Source organism: Trichoderma camerunense, assembly GCF_050948025.1.
Source record: "Trichoderma camerunense strain CBS 138272 chromosome Unknown V8C40scaffold_12, whole genome shotgun sequence".
NCBI classification, from domain to species: Eukaryota; Fungi; Ascomycota; class Sordariomycetes; order Hypocreales; family Hypocreaceae; genus Trichoderma; species Trichoderma camerunense.
Window position 1 is genome coordinate 243,262 of NW_028145358.1, and position 18,259 is coordinate 261,520.

Here is an 18,259-nt window from a genome sequence, read left to right on the forward strand (position 1 = left end):
AAAAAAAAATGAAAATGAAGAAAACCCGGGGAAATGGCAACCATAAAAAAAGAAGAAGAGAGAAGTAATGAAACAGTGCTCCAGATACACCATTCGACTCAAGCTGTGGCTCGAATTCCATGTCGATGTAAACGCCAAGGCTTGCAAAATACAATCATCGCCCATCCAATGACGACGGACGCAACCTGCACAAGAAACAGCTTCTCTAAGCAAGCCAGCTTTCTTCAGCTCGCTTCAGGCCACGCATGACAAGCCCGTCTTCGTCATCATCGTCGGACAACTCGTCCTCTACATCATCCTGGATTCTCATGTTTTCCACGGAAGTCGTTGTGGCCTGCATCCGGGCCTCATGGCCGTCATCCTCCTCGTCAAACATCCACGTCAAGCCATTGGCTTCTTCTTCCAGTGGGAACATTTCTCTCGCGTACTCTTCCAGCCCTCGAGGGCCCTCCCACAACTCAAGCGCCTCCCGCGGGCAGCTGGCTTCCAGCTTTGGGTCACCAAAGTAGGGGGGCTGCTTCGCGGGGTCCTTCTCGTTGGGATCAAAAAGCTTCTCCAGAGCCTCCAGCTGTTGTCGATATCCTGTAGGTATGCGAACTTTAATATCGATAGGTCCTCTTATATAGCGGACAGGGCGGCCGACTCCGCGGGCAAAGAGCTTGCAGGCTTCCACCGGAGTCAAGTATTCGTACGCCAAGGCGATGCGCTCCCCTTGCCACTTGGATACGCCATCCTTGAAAAGTTGTATAATGGCAGGCCCAACATCATGCTCAGCATCCAACCAGGGGAGCTTGGCGTCTTCGTGGAACGGAGCCTGCCATGTGAAGGAGCCATCCGGCTGCAGCTCCATGCAGAACAATGGGTAAAGCAGCGAGGTGAAATTGTTATTGTAGATGCCTGTGTAGACAAAGGTGGCAGGCAGACCCAGCTCCCTCACATACTCTTCAACCTTGTGCTTAGCGGCCCAAAGAGGCAACGACGGCCACCCGGTGTGGTATACTGCGTGGTCGGGCATGGAGGAGTAGATGTAGTGTTGGATGTTTGCCTTTTTCGCCGCATCGGCCAGAGCCTTGCCGATCTGCAATTCATCTCCGTAAAAGGTGGTGTTGATGAAGGCGAGCTGTGCGCCGCGGAAAAGATTATCGATCAAATCATGGTTGACGCCGACGCCGGGCATGGGGCCGTTCTGAGTTACATCCTTGTTCTCCTTGGTAGGCTGGTGTCTAGTATAGAGCTCGCCAACAATGATAGTGACGTTGGGGTTGGTGGACACTTCGGTAGCGACAACTCCTTCGAGATTCCGCAGCTGTGCACGAACATGGTAACCAACGGCCGTAGCCACGCGGATCAGCGACGCAGCTTGGCGGCCGCTAGCGTTTATAACGGCAATGGTCTTTGGCGTCGACATGAATCTCTTGGTAGGGCGGAAGGTCAAGGAATTATTCCTCGAGTTGGCTAGAGGGGAAGACTCCGAGTAAGAGGATCGCGAATGCTTATGTTGCTTGTGGAAGCCGTTTGTCTGGTCGGTCGCGATATGGATGGGAAGGGCGCCCGTAACGGACCCGTTGAGTTGTGCCGGCATGGCTCCGTTTGGGTTGTTGGTGGGATCTGAGGCCGAAGCCGACTGGATGGAATTGGTCGCCGAGACAGGAAGTTGATTTGCTCCGACGCAGGCTGTGTATTTATTCGACAGGCAAGGCCACCGTTATCCGGACGTGCCAGCCCGCCTGTAAAACGCAGATGGCCTAGGGATGCGGATTTGATGGTGGGGGATCAAAAGAAAAAAAGAGGTAGCAGTAGGGCTTGTCTCTCAGCTCATGGATCGAAAACGAGTAGTCAGTACGTAAGAGCGAGGTATGACAGTGGATCGTGGGTCGTGGGCCGTGGGCCGTTTGAACGGGCGAGCGTGGGAGGACAAGCAGCGAGCACGGTATTACTTGTACTAGAAAGATCCAATGCCAGCGGCTGGACGCGGCGCACAGCAAAAGTGGTGATGATGTATGTAGGATCCCACGAGGGCAGCTCGGCGAGTCTCAGTGCAGAACTTGTCGGGTCTGGTCTAGGCCGGTGGCACAACACAACACGACACAGGACCCGGGGGACAAGCAGCGGATGGATATTCGAGAGCGGTGGGCGAATCAGTCAGAAGAGGCGGAAATGGGATGGAGTTGAATACAATTGGTCGCCAGGGGCCGAGGGGACCGCAGCCGGGATTGCCTGTGATATAACGAGACGAGACAAAAGGGGGCCGAGACGCTGTCGCAAGGAGCATTCATTCGCCGTGTAAAAGACTATAGACAGCGAGGCGAGGCGAACAGGATACGCCCTCTGGATATACTGGATATACTGTACTGTAGAGGGGTCAAGTCTCTTTTTTTTTCCCGATAAGAACAACGGCTGTGGTCGATTTAGCTCGCGCGAATTGGGAGACTAGCTTCGAAGAGACGGAAAGATTGGGGTTAGTTGGAGTGGCCTCGCCACGCCTTGGCGTGTGAGGACTGGCAATTTCTTACTTAAATGGCGGCCGCGCGCTGAAACCAGTCAGATGGCTGGCTGCTGCTGGGTGCAGGGCGATAAGGGATGAGGAGGGGGGTGGTTGTGTTGGGATAGGTAACTTAGTACGAGTAGATTCAAGATGGAGGGGGGGAATGAATCTTGCTTGACTGCAGTCAGGCAGTCTGTCTGTAATCAGGCAAATGAGGCGAACGAATAGTCAAGTCGACTCTCGGTATAGAATTCCGCATCTACTAAGCAGAAGTGTGCGTCATACTACAAATATATTTCCACGGATAGATGGCAATTATTACTCGAATACTCATACTAATACATATCACTGATACCATCTACAATCCCGAGTGAAGTCAACGGCGATGCAGAATGACGGCACACCCTTGCCTCGCCCAGAGCAGCAGGAGCGAAGGTCGGAGGCGACGGGTACAGGCACAGGTACAGGTACGGGCACTGTACCTACAGGGTACAGGCGCAAGTACCGCTTGGACCCCAAGATGAGAGACTTGCAGCGGTAGTACCAGGTACGAGAACTTTTGCACGGCGCACTTGTACCGACTCCGTGTAAAGGCAAGTGTCAAAGCCTCACCTGCAAGGTCCTCGATACGGCCATGTGCTGCAAAAGCTTGGGTTAGGGGTACCTGGTAGTACTTTGGTCTGGATTCTGTTCAACGCAACTGAAAGGTGCCGCCAGGTACTACCTGTGAAAATTTGGGGGAAAGAGCGAGCCCTAATCTCAGTGCATAACATTCTCCCCATGGATGGTTAACGACGGCAGAAACAGAAAAGAAGAAGCAAAAGAAAAAAGTAAAAAAAAAAAAAAAGTCGGAGCCCCCCGGCCGCTATCATCGACAGGAACGGAGCAACATGTAAGACTGTTAGGTACCCGGTACCTCTACCACCACCTCTTTTTTTGAGTTGGCTAGCCCGATCTCCGTCATCATGGATCCCTGTATGGAGTACCTTGCACAAACGGGCAACATCTGATTAGATTCGTGCAAGTCGAGACAACTGCTACGTAACATGGTACCTGTATGGGTGCTAGGCCTGTGTAAACTTTTGGCCAGTCAGACGCGCCGATAGGGCCCGCGACTGGCCTGATTTGCTCCAAAATCTTCCAGCAAAAGTCGATCCATTCACGTGCGGATGACCTGACCGGAACAAGGCAAGGCTAGCAACGGTTTTCTGCTCGAGTTGTCGATGCCTTTCCGTTCGCATCAGGTCAGAGAAATCCCATCCCATGCACGATGCGTGTCCAATCGGGCCAAAGGTGCGTTGAACCATTGACGCTGTGTTCCCTCACCACTTTACTTGAAGATAGTCTGGGGCCAGCCAATCGGGCGGCGTCGCTAAAGGAAGTCGCCTCTGGGATTTTCTTGTTTTGCGCCTTGGCTCCATGCAACTCCGCGGATGAGGCGCAAGGGCTTGCTGGACATTGCCGTTTATCTGGTATTACTACATGCCATTAGATAGTGCTGCCAGTACCACCAATGGCATGCACAAGCGCTAAAGACAGAAGAGGAACACAACCAAATGCTACACAAGATCAGAGCTAACGTGTGTAGGGAGCACAGGTACCATCTACTGTACGGAGTGCCAGGGCCTATCATCGTACACTGTGGCATCGGAAGAAAGGCGCACAAGGTCAGCAGACGACGTCGACAAAGGCACAGGACGGCTAGCGGTCTCTCCGAATGCCATCATACTCCATCTGCATGTGTACGAGTACTTGGGCTCTACCTGGGGGCTAACAGGTGAGGTCCAGTATTATGTATTACAAGTTGCATGACCTGCCCTTACCGAACACCACGACTCCATACAGACATGCCGCATCAGCCTAATGATACTGCCGTCCTGAGCAACGTGTGTCAGTCATGGACATGTCCAAAGTCCCTACATGCAATGCTAAAGCTATGGAGCACAGTTTCCAGCGCCGGGGCTACCCAGAATGGCTGACCCGGGTCCTGTCACGCGCTCCTCACTTACGGACCAAAGCCGTAGCACATGGGGCTCGGTACTCCGTGCAGCGGCTCTCGATGCAATACGGTGCACGCTGCCTAATTTGCGGCAGCTTACAGTACGAGGATATACATTGTCGACGCCGGATAATGCTGAGACAATACTGGAGTTGGATTGCGGCATCGGACCAAAAGTTTGTCCCCAAGTACGGAGCATGAGTACCGCGCCCAAGAAGTCGAAGGGCATGTGCCGTTCGGTGTAGGTACTTTTGAAGTATCCAATACAAAATATTCTGGATTTGCGGCTCCGAGATAACCAAAGGCTATCTGAGGTATCTTATCGGGCCATTGGCTCTAAGAAGGAATGGGGTAGGATCTTCAACTTGACTCGACTCATGCCGCAGGATCCACGAGCAAAAAGACCCTTTGGAAGTATGAGAGAAGAGCAAGAGAAGGATGAAAAAATTTCTTCTCGGCGGTCACAGTGCTACTCCCCTTCGTATTCCCCATACAAAACCTCACTAAGAAATACGACCGCTAGGTAACAGTCTCCCGCGTTGCCGGCGTTCGGCCTATTTGCATTAGCTCTCGTTAATTCTTCCCACGTTTCCACGCTCCAGGTTCAACGAGGTTCAACCCCAGGGCCAAGAGCGGATACACGCAGAGAGGCAGAGCCCCTGCAGCGGCAAAGGGAGAGGTTGAGATTAGGTAAATTTTTGCCCCGGTTCTCCAGTCAGATGATTTCGTTAACCTCATTCCATTGCTCATATCCTCAATTGCTTCAAGATCGCCTTGATATTGTTGGTCCATGTCACGAAATTTTTTCTCTTGCTGCCGGCCTGGACCGTCATCGATCGATCCAGAGCTCGAGTCACCAGACCTGTGATGATTTTTCTTCTCTTGTTCCCTTTTTTCTTAGTAATTTTTTTCAATTCTCTGTCTACAGGGCCACGTTCTCCTTGCCTTGCCTCCCACTCACTCCCTTCTACTAACTACGAGTAATCTCTCTGAACCCTCAAGGTGCTACAGCTCCGTAATGCGATGGTTCCATCAATGGCTTGAGCTTGTCGATGTATACCTGGATCCGTACTAGCAGTTCTGGGTGTAACGGTTTATGCAGCCAATCCCCTGCGATAGCTTTCCCTCTGCATTCACTCCTTGCCTTCTCATTCGTCACTCGCTGTGGCCTGTAGTGTAGCTCGTTGAGAGATGCTGCGTTCCGACACGCCGCGCCGCACGACGCCGTTGATGCGGCTTCCCCATGCTATTACACCAACCGGCTTCCCGCCACTATCGCGACTTTGCCTTTTTTTTCTTTCTTTTTTTTCTTTTTCCATTTTAGCGCCCCCTGTGATTGCGCCCTACGAGCGGGTGAGAAACGCTGGTGACAGGGTTGTGACTTCACCGGCTGCAGACAATGCCCGTAAACCCCAAAGAACCGCTCATCTAGCCGACGGTCAACCTCCTACGTGATACTATTTCCTCGTCTCAACCCCCCGCTCATGCAGGCCATTATGAATAGCATTGCCCCCATTTATTGGCTAGCTCATTTTCCTTGTCCTCGTGAGCTTCGTTGGCGCCGGATCGCGCAGAGACAGCAAACACTTTCTAGGGGGTACAGGACACGGTAAGCTTCTCAGCTCCTCCGCAAAACTCACGGAATGCGACAAAGGCGCACAACCTCGCCCGATCCATCAAGCTCAAGCGAGCGTCTCAAAACGCGGAGGAGGGCACTTTGTACGCAGTACTTGTGCTTACACGACGAGTGAAAACGAGGGGTGTGTTGCCGCAAACTCGGCCTATATCATGCATTAGCTCGCGTGCCCTCTTCCAAATTTCTTATTGCATTTCGGTCCCTATCGCGGTGAAATTATTGCCTGTATAGTAAAGTAGCAATACTCCGTGCGAGATGGACTGCCGTCCGTCACCCCGCGCGCACTTTGTCGACTCTTTTTGATCCCGGAAGAGCCCAACATGGCACGGGGGAACCCCTGCGACGAGCCGAATACCGAAGGGCTTTTGGAATGATCAGTGCTTTTTTCCTGTTGTTCGCTGCGTCATTCTCTCGTTCCTTATCAAAGTTGAGCGGCTTTTGAAGCCAATTCTTTCTTTAAAAAAAACCTCAAACTGGCTCATCCCAAGCCACTCTCATCCGGCTTTCCCTTCTTGGTCCAATGGCACGGTGCTATCAACGGTTATTTGAAAAAAGCCCTCCAACTCTTATTGGCGTAGCATCCCAAGTGGCATTTCCCGGTTTGTACCATCATAATGGATGGCCAACCTGTGGGGAAATCGGCACATTCATCTGCATATTTGGCCGCATGAGTTGTAATTTCATTTCTTCCTCCAAGGTCCCTGTTAGTCAAACTACAATCTATATTGAGACGTAGTTGCGAGAAATTAAGTTCGCCTCGATGAGACATGTTACGACGAGTGTTGTACTGGTTCATTATAATGCAACATGTGACCCTGGTTGGACTTGGCGTGGAGAGGGCGTCAAGTTAATTGTCACTGTATTATGACTCTTTGCAATCAACACAAGCACCCCTGTTGGGAACAGAAACGTAACAAGCAGGCGCGTTGGCTGATCATAGTGGTTTATTGTATCATTACTCGTATTTCTCTTATCTCTCTGCAAAGTGCTCAAACTCATTGGCCATCAGTTCCAGGGGCCATATTCCAAAGATCGGCATTCAACATATCCACATCGTCCAGCGGCATTCTCTCCATCCACGACTGAGCCGTGCTGGAACCCGACCCATCCGTTACATTCTGGCCGAGGGAAGCATCTAGATGTCTCTGTGGTTTTTTCAATAATAGTTAGTTTTTTTTTATTGGAACTACACAATGTGCTGCCACGGCAAAAAGCGAGAATTGCTCCAGAGGGAAAACAGGGCTTACTTACCCAGTCTACGTTATCCACAGATAACATCCAAGACATGTCGAACTGGTTCATGTTGTTTGCTATTGGCGCACCGGCGTTGCTGCGGCTGGGTATAGCTCCCGCATTAGCTGCAGTGCTGGCTGGCTGACCCTGGGAGAATGGTGTTGGGCCGGAGCTAGAGCCTGAATCTGCAGTTTCTTAGTAACCCAAGCATATCATCTGGGGGGTTGGACACTACTGGAATGAAGACTAACCTTCGAGTCCGCTGTTGGGATAGTCAGAGGCGTATCCAACAGCATCGAGAGATACTACATGGCTAGATACTGATCGACTCGAGTCCCTACCGGACTGTGGGTATTGCGTGCTAGAGGAAGCAGGCGAGCTTCGCTCAACTGGCCGTCCGAGCTTGGCCAGCATCACAGCCAGCGTATCTGCCGTCTTTCTTAGATCCGTCAACTTGTTGAATACTTGACAGCTGATATCATGTGATCGCCGAATCATGGCAATCAGTTGCTCCTTGGTCGGCGCCTCCCTTTGCCTTCCCGCCGTGCCGAAGCCAGAGCCATCTTCGGAATAGTTGTCGTTCTGGATGATGAGATATAGAATCATGGCGGCGAGCATAAAGTCGTGCACGGCGAGCGAGCTCATGAACCAACCCGAGCGGCCGAGGACATTGCCGGGCTGACAGCCCAACCAAGAAGCATATTGAAAGTCCAGCAGCGTCGTAGCGGCATCTAGGCACTGGTTTCGTGAGTAGTCGCGCTCGGGCTTTGGGTCTGCCTCTGCCAGGTAGCGTCGATGGAGAACGCAGCGGCTCTTGTGATATAGAGACGCAATTCCGTATCGTTGAATGATCTGGTGGGGTTCCTCGCCGACGCACTCTTCCAACGGCTTCACATACATGAATGATGGGATGCTGCTCCAAGTCTCGGTCAACAAGTTATCCAGCTTCAGCACATCGCTGTAGCTCGGCGGCGTTAGCGAGTGAGCCTGCTGGGCGACTTTGCTGAATACACGAAGTAGCCTGGATTTGTGGATAGCGTAAGTCATAAATGTGTAAACGTTCTCCGGGCGTGGCTGCGGCAACTCCTTGCACTTTTCGTCAAAGTCGTCATCTTCCAGGTTACGCGGCAGCTCTGTATCTGTCTCAATCCCAGCGAGCATGCTCGGCAGACCCATGTGAAAGGAGACGAGGAGGTCGATCTGGGCAGCCATGTTCCACTGTCTGCGCCTCATCTCGCCTTCAAAGGGGGAAATGTTGGCCAGGTGAGAAGGATCTCGATGGAATCCCATCTTAAGCATCAACCGCACGCAGACGCCCGACAGGATGTAGCAGTTCATCTGCGCAGCTCGGTTGAGAATGAAGTCGGCTTCCACATAAAGAATAAACGCCGGCACCGTTACAGACGTCGGCTGAGAGTATTTGCCCCATATCAGCGCCCATCCCGCACATGAGCGGTACTGCTTGATTCTGTCCTTGACTGATATCGGCGAATCACTCTCAACCTCGTCGGGGGCAGAAAAGTTATTGAAAAACACGCCCAGGGCGAGGACCATGAAGAGTAGGGCCACCCAATGAAGTGAGGCTTCACCAGGGTTTTGCCAGAATTTCACATACTTGATGACATCTTTTGTTAGTTACGGGAGAGTTTATGACAAGTTGGGCGGAGGGTTTCTCCATCAAACTTACCGCTCTTGTGAATGTCGGACGGTGAACAACGTCTATATCTCATGAGGTCAGCCCTCCTCCCTCCTTTCTACCACAGAAACTCTCATAAACTTTGACAACTCAAGAGGAACCTGAAGGAATGATACTCACGTTGAGACGGGCTTTTAGATGAAAAATACCGCGTAACTAGTCTGTCCGCTACATGCCTCTCGGGTAGCTGAGCAAGAAGTTCTTCGCGACTAGTTGGCGCCCCTCGAGAGTAAAGAAGCATCTCCGGTCCCTCCAGCTCTTCGCCTGGCAGCAAGTCGTCGTCTGAGTCCCCAGGATCGTCAAAGTAGGCTTTGATATCCTCAATCTGATGCCACCGTTAGCCTTCGGAATTTCCGCGTATCCCAAAACTCATCGTCATCATCGCTGTTTTCATCACTCACATCTTCAAGCATCGCCAGACAGTGAGTAGCGCCCACATACGTCGTCGCATTATCTCCGTGAACGACTTTTCCCTTGAGCTGCGGCGCAACGCCCTCCGCCGCCTGAGGCCCCGATCTGAGATTCCCCTCGTCGTCCATCATGCCTCGCACCATCCCCTCGAGCCTCTTGAGCCGCGCCGCCATGCCCTTGGCCGCCGGCCTCTTCTTCTCCGGCTTTGGCGCATAGACGCACAAGTCCAGGCGGCCCTTCTTGGCACACTGCCCGCATGGCTGCTCACGGTCACACTTGAGCTTCGAGTTCCGGCATGGCGCGCACGAGAGGAGAATCCGCGTGCGCTTCTTTACAAGGGATGCTGAGCTCCCCGAGTTCATCCCCAAATCCATTTCGTTATCAACGCTTGATGGTGTTTTGCCCAGTGCGCTGGTTCTCAGCCTTGTCGTCGGCCTTTTGTAAGCCTTTTGTAATACAAAGGGGTGGCGATGCTTGCTATCCGCGCTCACAAGCCGAAACCCGAAAAGTTCTCGTCTGGAAATTCCGCGTGCCACACCAACTGCCTATATATGCTTAACACAACTAGTAACACACTAGAGTCGCAATGGCTGACCGTTATGAAGTTTATTTACAGCGTCGTAGTCGCTTTGGAGTCTAGATTGTTCAACTACGGACTGGTGACAGCAAGGCTGATGTTTCTGTGGTATTACCTAAGCGGAAATGGTTCGGATTTGCGCTAAACTCCAGTCGCGAGTTGCGCAAAACCGTAAAGCGTAAAAACCGAGAACGAAGATTGTTAAAAAGAAAAAAGAAAATAAATCAAGGCTTTAACCCATAACCCCGTTATCATTTCGGCAGCGCTCCCGGAAGCCTCTCTATTACATATTTGCCTCTCGCGACACTCATGATCGGAACACCAGGAATTTTTCGCAGCCTCTGCTTCAGGGCCTTATCGTTGGTCCCCACGATGTATATCCGATCCTTCGTCACCCGGTCCACGATGCAGTCATCTGCATATGTGCCCTTGTGATCGCACTGTATCCTCTGCCACCTCTCGTCTCTGGCAATTTTCAACGCCAATCTGTATTTTGTGCCGAGTTTTTCAAGTTCGGCCATGACGCATGATGTGATGATGGGGTTGCACTTTGCGTAGAGGCAGTCCATCATGGATTCCAGCAGCGACAGCTTCCTCTGAACGGTATGACTTAGGAAATTTGTATCGACGAGGACGCTATACGGAGGCTTGAGGTTGTCGTTGTGGGCGAAATACATGCCGCTCGGCATCTGGGCAACTTCCTTGACGACTTCTCCTCCGACTGTCCTCCTAGCCTCCTTCTCCTTCTGCTTGAGTTCTTCTTTCAATCGGTTTTCCTTGAGTCGGACATCCTTCAGGCCGATGACTCGTTTGACCTAGATTCAATGGTCAGTATTTCCCAGAAATTCGATGAATGTTGCCGGCCAAAGAGGACAAACCTGTCCAAACTTTCTCGTCTTCTTCGCGACACCCATGGCTGCGTTGTTGCGGTCGTCCGACTATCGATGATGAATGGCCTCTTTGATTCTCAATTCTTTGGAAACATATGTATAGCTCGGCCCTGATTATGTGACAGGCGTGATATTATGGGCAAAAGAGAGCTTGGTTGTGAACGGTTTGACCCTCTGTAAATGCTGTCTTGAGACGATATGACGATCAGAGTCTAAAAAAAAAAGTTGGATAGATAAGATTGCGATTGCTGCTGCACAGTGGTGGCGGCGGTGCGCACGAGCCACTTTTAGTTTCCAATGTACCTTTGTACCGCTGTAGGCAGTTTGGTGCCCACTAAGGCAGTGCCAGAGCTGCTAACTTAGCGATCTCGACGCGTCCGCTGGATCGCGTAAAGTGCTTTAGTTCACCATCCCAAAATCCTCAAGCAAAAATGCCCGCCGCAAAGCCAGAAGAAAAGGGCGAGTCCTCGAATGCCACGTTAAAGGCAGTTCTTGCAGCTTCGTCCAATGGATCACCTAACTATGAGTTACCATGGTATGTCGAAAATCCAGCCCCTCCAGGCAGGCAGCTGTGTCTTCCGCTTTGAAGTTATTAACGGCATCGTTTGAAGGGTGGAAAAGTATCGCCCGGTGTTCCTGGACGACGTTGTCGGCAACACAGAGACTATTGAGCGTTTGAAGATTATAGCCAAGGAGGGAAACATGCCCCATGTCATTATATCGGGTATGCCCGGTATTGGAAAGACAACGAGTGTTCTCTGCCTAGCCCGTCAGTTGCTGGGAGAATCATACAAGGAGGCTGTCCTGGAACTCAATGCCAGTGATGAACGAGGTATTATGATACTTGCGTGTGCGCTGCCGTGCAATTGACCTCTGCTAACGTGTGTGCGTAGGTATTGATGTCGTTCGTAACCGAATCAAGGGCTTTGCGCAGAAGAAAGTTACCTTGCCCGCTGGCAGACACAAGCTAGTTATCCTCGACGAAGCTGACAGCATGACATCCGGTGCCCAGCAAGCTCTCCGTAGAACAATGGAGATTTACTCCAATACCACTAGATTTGCATTCGCCTGCAACCAGTCCAACAAAATCATCGAGCCACTCCAATCACGATGCGCAATCCTTCGGTATGCCAAATTGACGGATGAACAAGTCGTGAAGCGGTTGCTGCAAATCATCGAGGCGGAAAAGGTCGAATACAGCGACGATGGCTTGGCCGCCTTGGTTTTCAGTGCAGAGGGAGATATGCGACAAGCCATTAACAACTTGCAGTCAACATGGGCTGGTTTCGGTTTTGTTTCTGGCGACAATGTCTTCAAGGTGGTCGACTCACCGCACCCAATCAAAGTGCAGGCCATGCTGAAAGCTTGCTACGAGGGAAATGTTGATTCAGCTCTGGACACCCTCCGGGAGCTGTGGGATTTGGGATACTCGAGCCACGATATTATCAGTACCATGTTCAAGGTCACAAAGACAATGCCGACGCTCAGCGAACATTCAAAGCTAGAGTTCATCAAGGAGATTGGCTTCACACACATGAAGATTCTGGAAGGTGTTCAGACGCTACTCCAGCTGTCTGGGTGTGTCGCTCGTCTGTGCAAGCTCAACATGGATCCCAAGAGGTTTAAAACATCGTCAAAATAGGATAGAAGATAATAGCATGACCGACGGAATACAGGTAGCGAATGTGCTTTTTTGCTTTTCATTTCGGTTTCTTGGGCGTTGGAATCGGGGAGATGCTACTATACATTGTGAGGTACTTGGGGGTATCATCATATGATGCTATATACATGATCAAGCTTTTGATCTTTGGAAAATCCGACATGCTGGGTTCATCCATCTTTATTTACCATTATTCTGTGCAATTTCTTGCTCGTATCTGTCCCACTTTGCCTTTTCTCTGAGCCACCTTCTCTGAGCTCTCACCTGAGCTTCATACTGCCTCAGGCGTTGATCTGCCTCGATCATGCCGCCGAGGACCATGGCTGACATTTGAACATAACTATTGGCGTATGAGCTCATGCATTACCTAATAAGTCAGGTTTCTGATTTGATATGCCTACACTTTGAACTGGATGGTGGTTTTGCGGTAGACTGGAGACCAGAAGAAGGCGGCGCTCCCCAGGATTGCCGCTCCAGCACCCCATTTGGCTGCTCCGATAAGGCCTCCCTTGCCGGCCTCCCACCCGGCGTCCTTTGCCTCGTCGCTCTTCAACGGATCGTGGGGAGCGACGACCATCTTTGAGGCGAGAAATGCAGTATGAGACGGGGCAATTGAATGATGCGTTGAGCGTTCAAGGCCGCAGCCGGTGAGAGGGTGTATGAAAGGGAGGGGCAGGGATACCTAAAGATGCCAATCTTTAATATTCCAGGGGCTAACAGAGATGCAGATTCGCTTTGGAATGATGCCAAGTTCACATCGAAAATAGCTGCGTGAGATCTAGCAAAGCCGAGTGTCCGAGAAATATTGTACGTCATTAAAAAGCTTCAGGGTAGCTGTTTTGTGAGCTTCCCCACATATCCCATCTTTGCTCGTACGAGCATTATGATCAGAATTTTTTCCCCCGGATATGACAGATAACAGGGCCTTTTTTTACGTAGTGCTCTCTTGCGTACCTGTTTTGGAAATACAGCGCGCTTCGAGACTTCTTCTTGTCTTGTATGAGTGGTATTAAATCGCAAAGTGAAAACGTGCTATTACACGCTCCTAGAAAGCGTATTGAGGTTCTGACACAGCAATCTACGTCGAATAACGTCTAGTTAGACAAGCTAATAAATCACCCAACATTCGTTACACGGGATATGTTTTCCTTTAGTGGTAATCGAGCAATTGGATCTACATTCGTAGATAGATCTTGTTATTTAAGCTCAAGACAGAATATACCCGCAGGGCCGGCTTCACATATCAGCCTTGCTACAAAGTACCTCCAGACAATGAAAACGCGCCTGCAGATCAAATTTCTCCAACACGCCGTGCTGCTTCCTGCTCACGTGAAGTATCAACCAATTGAAATTTCTAGCACATCCACTTCACACCACGAACCGCCTCGATTTTTCACATATTTTTTGCAGCTGTGGGGTACATAGCTGCAGGTACACAACCTAGTAAGCATTATATGCATCTATGCCGTTCAGGTCAAAGCTCTGATGACAAAAGCCGAAGCAAAGAATCTTTTGGACACAATTTCTTTTTGTCCTACAGCAGCCAACAAAAAGTTTGACACGAGCAAACCCAGCAATGATTACGCTCCCGTTGTTGCCTGGTGCTGCCAAGTCTGTCCTTTGCTGTTCATAAGCATCTCTAGCGCTCTGGTGTTTTGCGTCTTCATTCTTTTCACGTCTGCACTTGAGGTTTTACGCCTTTTGATGAGCAAAGTTGCCCACAATGGCAGAGCTTTCTACGGACGCATACTGGCGAGCGCCGCCCATTGCTAGGTAAGGACACTCTCCTATACAGCCTCATGCATACGCAAGAAACCCGTGCTGACTTTGCTTCGATAGAACTGTTGCGACCATTACCTTTGGTCTATCCTGCGCTGTACACACAGGAGTCCTTGCCGGGGATCTCTTCTACTATGACTTTCGCTACTTGCTGCGGATCCCTCCGCAAGTTTGGCGTATCGTAACATGCTTCTTGATTACCTTCCCAAACTTGGGTATCCTGTTTGACACTTTCCACATGTACATGTACATGAGTCAGCTGGAGAGAGGTCATCCGCGATTGTCTCGACGAGAAGATTTCGTCTGGTACTTGACTTTCGTTAGCGGAACAATTCTGGTAGGTCTTTTTAGCTCAATATCTCATGTGCTTCCCCATGTACCCTGATGAAAACTCCTCAAAATATCTGCCCGGATAGTGCGATGCCTCTACTGCTATCACGGTTCCTGGAATTGAGGAAGATTACCCCTGCACTTCGAGTCGGTCCACTCATTCGCATAAGGATCGGCTTGCGGTGTGGGCATGGTGGGATGTCGTAATGGATGGCTCGTGTGGTTCACTATTCACTCGAGTGGTTTTTATATGCTCCCTACATCTTTCCCTCTTGATGTCACTTGTGCCTGTTCCTTCTCCATCACCTTCATTTTGTATCCTCCTGGCTCGTGATTGAGGCTGACACCCCGGCTTCAGATACTGAGTCACCTGACGGGCTTCGGGTTTGGAGTACTGACGCAAGCACTTCTCCTTGCCATGGCCTACACCGTAACCCAGGAGCAGCGAGGGCAGCAGACGAACTACATGTTCATTCAGATCCCGTCCCAGCTTGTGCCGTTTGCCATGATGGCGATCAACCTTTTCTTCCCCGGTGGTATCGGCATCGTATTGCTGCAGCTTCATGGACTTGCAGCGGCACACTTGTATCTGTTCCTCAGCAAGATCTGGCCCGAGGTTGCAGGTGGTCGAAACTGGATTCAGACTCCTGCGTTTATTAGTTCGTTGGTGAATGGGGTAGCACCAGCACCACAACGACCAGCAGTAGCTGGAGCCAGAGTGCCTGATGCAGCATCCGGTCGAAGCAGTGGTGCGTCTCGTGGACCACTGCCAGACTCGTGGCGGACAAGAGGACCTGGGCACCGCCTAGGCTGAGCCATATAGTAATAAGACACGTCACCTTTTTATCTATTAATACTACTAAATAATGATGATGCAAAACTGTTACACTATGCACTGCTACAAAGGATATAACATTGTGACTCAACGGCCAGAACGGCCCAAGAATATATAATTGAATACAGGTTTTGGAATATAATAATTTGTAAATTTCAACCAGAACGCCTTGATAAGTCTTCCCAGGGTATAAATGATCGACGGCCATTTCCATATGGCTGAATACCTCGTGCAAACCCAACGCCGTTTGATAGACAAAGCCACCTCCCCAAACCTGACAGCATCTTGAACAAACATTCAAGAGTCTTACAACGCTTAGCCTCCCGTATACACGATACAATAAAAGACAAAGGAAAGGAGAGTGAGTAAACGAGTGTGTGTATGTTAACAAAAGAAAACAGGGAGTGTTCCTGTCGTCTTCCCTTTACATTCCGTAAAGAACGCTCTTCCCACTAGCCAGAGGAACTTCAGTGTAGGCAGCGTACTTTTCGCTGGATCTAGGAGTCGGTGGACGATTCCGGTCGACGACGACGATGCCAGCACCAAGCGGCCTGTCGATGAAGCTCGGGTCGTTGAGGAGGGGAGGCGTGATGTGCAGCTGGCGGTCCCCAGAGGTTCTCGCCATTGCCATGGGCTGAAGGACGAGGCTGGGAGGAGCGTTTCGCTTGGGCATGTGGATTTTGGGGAGGGAGAGGGAGGAGAGTCTGGAGCTCCAGCGAGATGAAGACCTCATACTTGGCGAGGAAGTTGCCTGTGATGATGGGGATGGCAGCGCGGGCTGTCCTGAAGTAGGGGGTGATTGCAGGGCGGATTGTCTAGAGGCGTCTTCCACGACTGACTTGTAGGCTTGGATGATGAATGAGTCGGGTGTGCTTGGCCTGAGTTTGTGGGTTGGTCGAGGGGGTGATAGGGATCGTGTAGAGCCGGCTCTGCTATCTTTCTTTGATACGGTGTTGGGATCGTAGGCATGATGAGCAGGCATGGCATTGTCAGGGCCGTGAATGACAGCTCTTGGATCGTGTGTGAGCTGAATGTGGCCGTAGCGAGCAGCCTCTTCCATGCGGTTGTAGTATTGGGCGTTGGTCTCGCTGGCTCCATCATTCATGTTTGCAGCGCCCTGGAAGTCGGTGCAATGATGAGGCTGGTTGACGACGTAGCCCCAAGGCTCAACTAAGTTTTTGGGAGAGACATACTCTTCCCTGTAATAGTAGCGTTGCTCGATGTATGGGGAAGGTCTCTGGCGAGCAAAGTAGATGATGAAGAGGACAGTGGCGAGGGCGAAGATGGAAATGACGCCGACGATGATGCCGATAGTGGCGGATAGAGGGAGGCTTTGAGACGAAGAGTCTCTTGGGGTGATTTCAAGAGCCTGGACATATGTAGCCTGGGAGATGACAAGAACTGCCAAGGGGAGATGTATTGATGAAATCATGTTGGGCTCTGTTATATATGATTGGGGTATGGAGAATCCAAGTATAACAAGATGACATGTACCAGTGTTCTATCACCGAGGCTGCCTGCTCACAAAAGGGCTGAATCAAACCCACTGCAAGTATCATTCATTCCCTTTCGAGATGATGATTCAAACAGAAAGATTGATATCGTTGAACTGATCAACCCTATCAAGACAGGCGACTGAGCAAAGGCACCAGCTAGCAAGAAACACATGTCCAAGATGCGGCCGACGGGGAGGCCCGGCAATAGTTATACGGGCCATGGAAGCCTGGATTTGCACGCATCCTCGGACATACACACACACAAGCCAACATCTCGCCCGCATCCGTATTAGGGCATCATGTCAACGGCGCGTTGGTTCTAGCATACAGATTGCATGCATATCCCGATGGATCCCCTGCTAGGATGCAACGCTGATGGTGGTGACAAGACACACACGCCCCCATCCGATCAGGCTTCCTCAACACCGAGGCAAAAATCACGTAAAGGCAGAAAACGCATTTTACAAAGAAACCTAATGTTGGTCCCTCGCCAAGCAGAAAGAGGGGTTGTAAGCCTGGAGGAGAAAATCAAGGCTGGCTGTATCTTTCTTCATCTAGTGATCCTGATGATGCTATTCGTCGACGATCCAACCTGAAAGAGCATCTTAGCCTGTGGCAACACTTTGGATCCTTCGACTACCAGTAAGCTTTCCATCCAAACAGAGGACGTGGGCTTTTGGTAGGACTTTTTTGGTGCGTGTGGGAACTCGCAAAGAGAGAGAGACGGCACGAGATGACCCTAAACCCTGTCCCGTATAGTCAAAATAGAGAAGTACGTGGGCGTCTGATTGAAGAAAAAGGTCGGCTGAATGAGGCTCTCTTAGAAAGAACAAGCGGGAACACGGCGTCTGTCCGAGAGACGGATACCAATGCAACAAAACAGACGCCACAGACGGTGATCCAATCAGCAGCGGCATAGACGCGCGGGCAAAGAGGCGCAAGAGCGCAAAGGCCGTGCCGCGGAGGAGCCCGTCTGGACCGGGTTGAGGAACGACTGACGAGGGCCGGGATTGGCGGGCGGAAGACGAGGCCATTCAGACGCCCTCTGGCGACCCGCGCAAGATGCAACCCTACCTGTACGAGGATGGGTAAAGTGTAAATTGACAATGAGCAGTTAATATCGTGCCTTGTATGTATCTCCATTGTATGCACTGGTATGAAGATCCCCCTGTATGTACATGAGCCCACTCAATCACTCACTCACTCAAATCTCTGATATTGCTTCATTGCAA

At 50.9% G+C, this 18,259-nt stretch overlaps 8 protein-coding genes across 8 annotated transcripts; 3 read left to right on the top strand and 5 right to left on the bottom strand.

The window, feature by feature from the left end:
- Window positions 1-125: 125 nt before the first annotated feature.
- Window positions 126-1,672, bottom strand: V8C40DRAFT_41884 (NmrA-like family-domain-containing protein). Its single transcript, XM_083222960.1, has one exon. It carries the CDS (start codon window positions 1,580-1,582, stop codon window positions 206-208), a length of 1,377 nt encoding a protein of 458 aa, XP_083071508.1. The 5' UTR covers window positions 1,583-1,672; the 3' UTR covers window positions 126-205.
- Window positions 1,673-4,709: 3,037 nt separating this feature from the next.
- Window positions 4,710-5,506, top strand: V8C40DRAFT_248868 (uncharacterized protein). Its single transcript, XM_083216632.1, has one exon. It carries the CDS (start codon window positions 5,204-5,206, stop codon window positions 5,456-5,458), a length of 255 nt encoding a protein of 84 aa, XP_083071509.1. The 5' UTR covers window positions 4,710-5,203; the 3' UTR covers window positions 5,459-5,506.
- A 1,537-nt stretch (window positions 5,507-7,043) lies between these two features.
- Window positions 7,044-10,091, bottom strand: V8C40DRAFT_248876 (uncharacterized protein). Its single transcript, XM_083216633.1, has 6 exons — window positions 9,451-10,091; window positions 9,170-9,374; window positions 9,041-9,072; window positions 7,605-8,967; window positions 7,372-7,538; window positions 7,044-7,265 (listed from the first exon to the last, which is right to left on the bottom strand). The coding sequence occupies exons 1-6, from the start codon at window positions 9,832-9,834 to the stop codon at window positions 7,116-7,118; spliced, it is 2,301 nt and encodes a 766-aa protein (XP_083071510.1). The 5' UTR covers window positions 9,835-10,091; the 3' UTR covers window positions 7,044-7,115.
- V8C40DRAFT_248878 (rRNA-processing FCF1 family protein) lies at window positions 10,092-11,145 on the bottom strand. Its single transcript, XM_083216634.1, has 2 exons — window positions 10,916-11,145; window positions 10,092-10,852 (listed from the first exon to the last, which is right to left on the bottom strand). The coding sequence occupies exons 1-2, from the start codon at window positions 10,949-10,951 to the stop codon at window positions 10,289-10,291; spliced, it is 600 nt and encodes a 199-aa protein (XP_083071511.1). The 5' UTR covers window positions 10,952-11,145; the 3' UTR covers window positions 10,092-10,288.
- A 176-nt stretch (window positions 11,146-11,321) lies between these two features.
- On the top strand, window positions 11,322-12,788 carry V8C40DRAFT_248881 (replication factor C subunit 4). Its single transcript, XM_083216635.1, has 3 exons — window positions 11,322-11,462; window positions 11,539-11,759; window positions 11,821-12,788. Exons 1-3 carry the CDS (start codon window positions 11,359-11,361, stop codon window positions 12,567-12,569), a joined length of 1,074 nt encoding a protein of 357 aa, XP_083071512.1. The 5' UTR covers window positions 11,322-11,358; the 3' UTR covers window positions 12,570-12,788.
- V8C40DRAFT_267268 (uncharacterized protein) lies at window positions 12,768-13,164 on the bottom strand (the record flags this gene model as incomplete). The annotated part of the gene is made up of 2 exons (XM_083219835.1): window positions 12,768-12,927; window positions 12,989-13,164. 2 exons carry the CDS (start codon window positions 13,162-13,164, stop codon window positions 12,768-12,770), a joined length of 336 nt encoding a protein of 111 aa, XP_083071513.1.
- Window positions 13,165-14,021: 857 nt separating this feature from the next.
- On the top strand, window positions 14,022-15,660 carry V8C40DRAFT_248884 (Der1-like family-domain-containing protein). Its single transcript, XM_083216636.1, has 3 exons — window positions 14,022-14,360; window positions 14,427-14,703; window positions 15,055-15,660. The coding sequence occupies exons 1-3, from the start codon at window positions 14,311-14,313 to the stop codon at window positions 15,508-15,510; spliced, it is 783 nt and encodes a 260-aa protein (XP_083071514.1). The 5' UTR covers window positions 14,022-14,310; the 3' UTR covers window positions 15,511-15,660.
- On the bottom strand, window positions 15,534-17,188 carry V8C40DRAFT_248887 (uncharacterized protein). The gene has a single exon (XM_083216637.1). The coding sequence runs from the start codon at window positions 16,961-16,963 to the stop codon at window positions 15,956-15,958; it is 1,008 nt and encodes a 335-aa protein (XP_083071515.1). The 5' UTR covers window positions 16,964-17,188; the 3' UTR covers window positions 15,534-15,955.
- Between the last annotated feature and the right edge of the window lie 1,071 nt (window positions 17,189-18,259).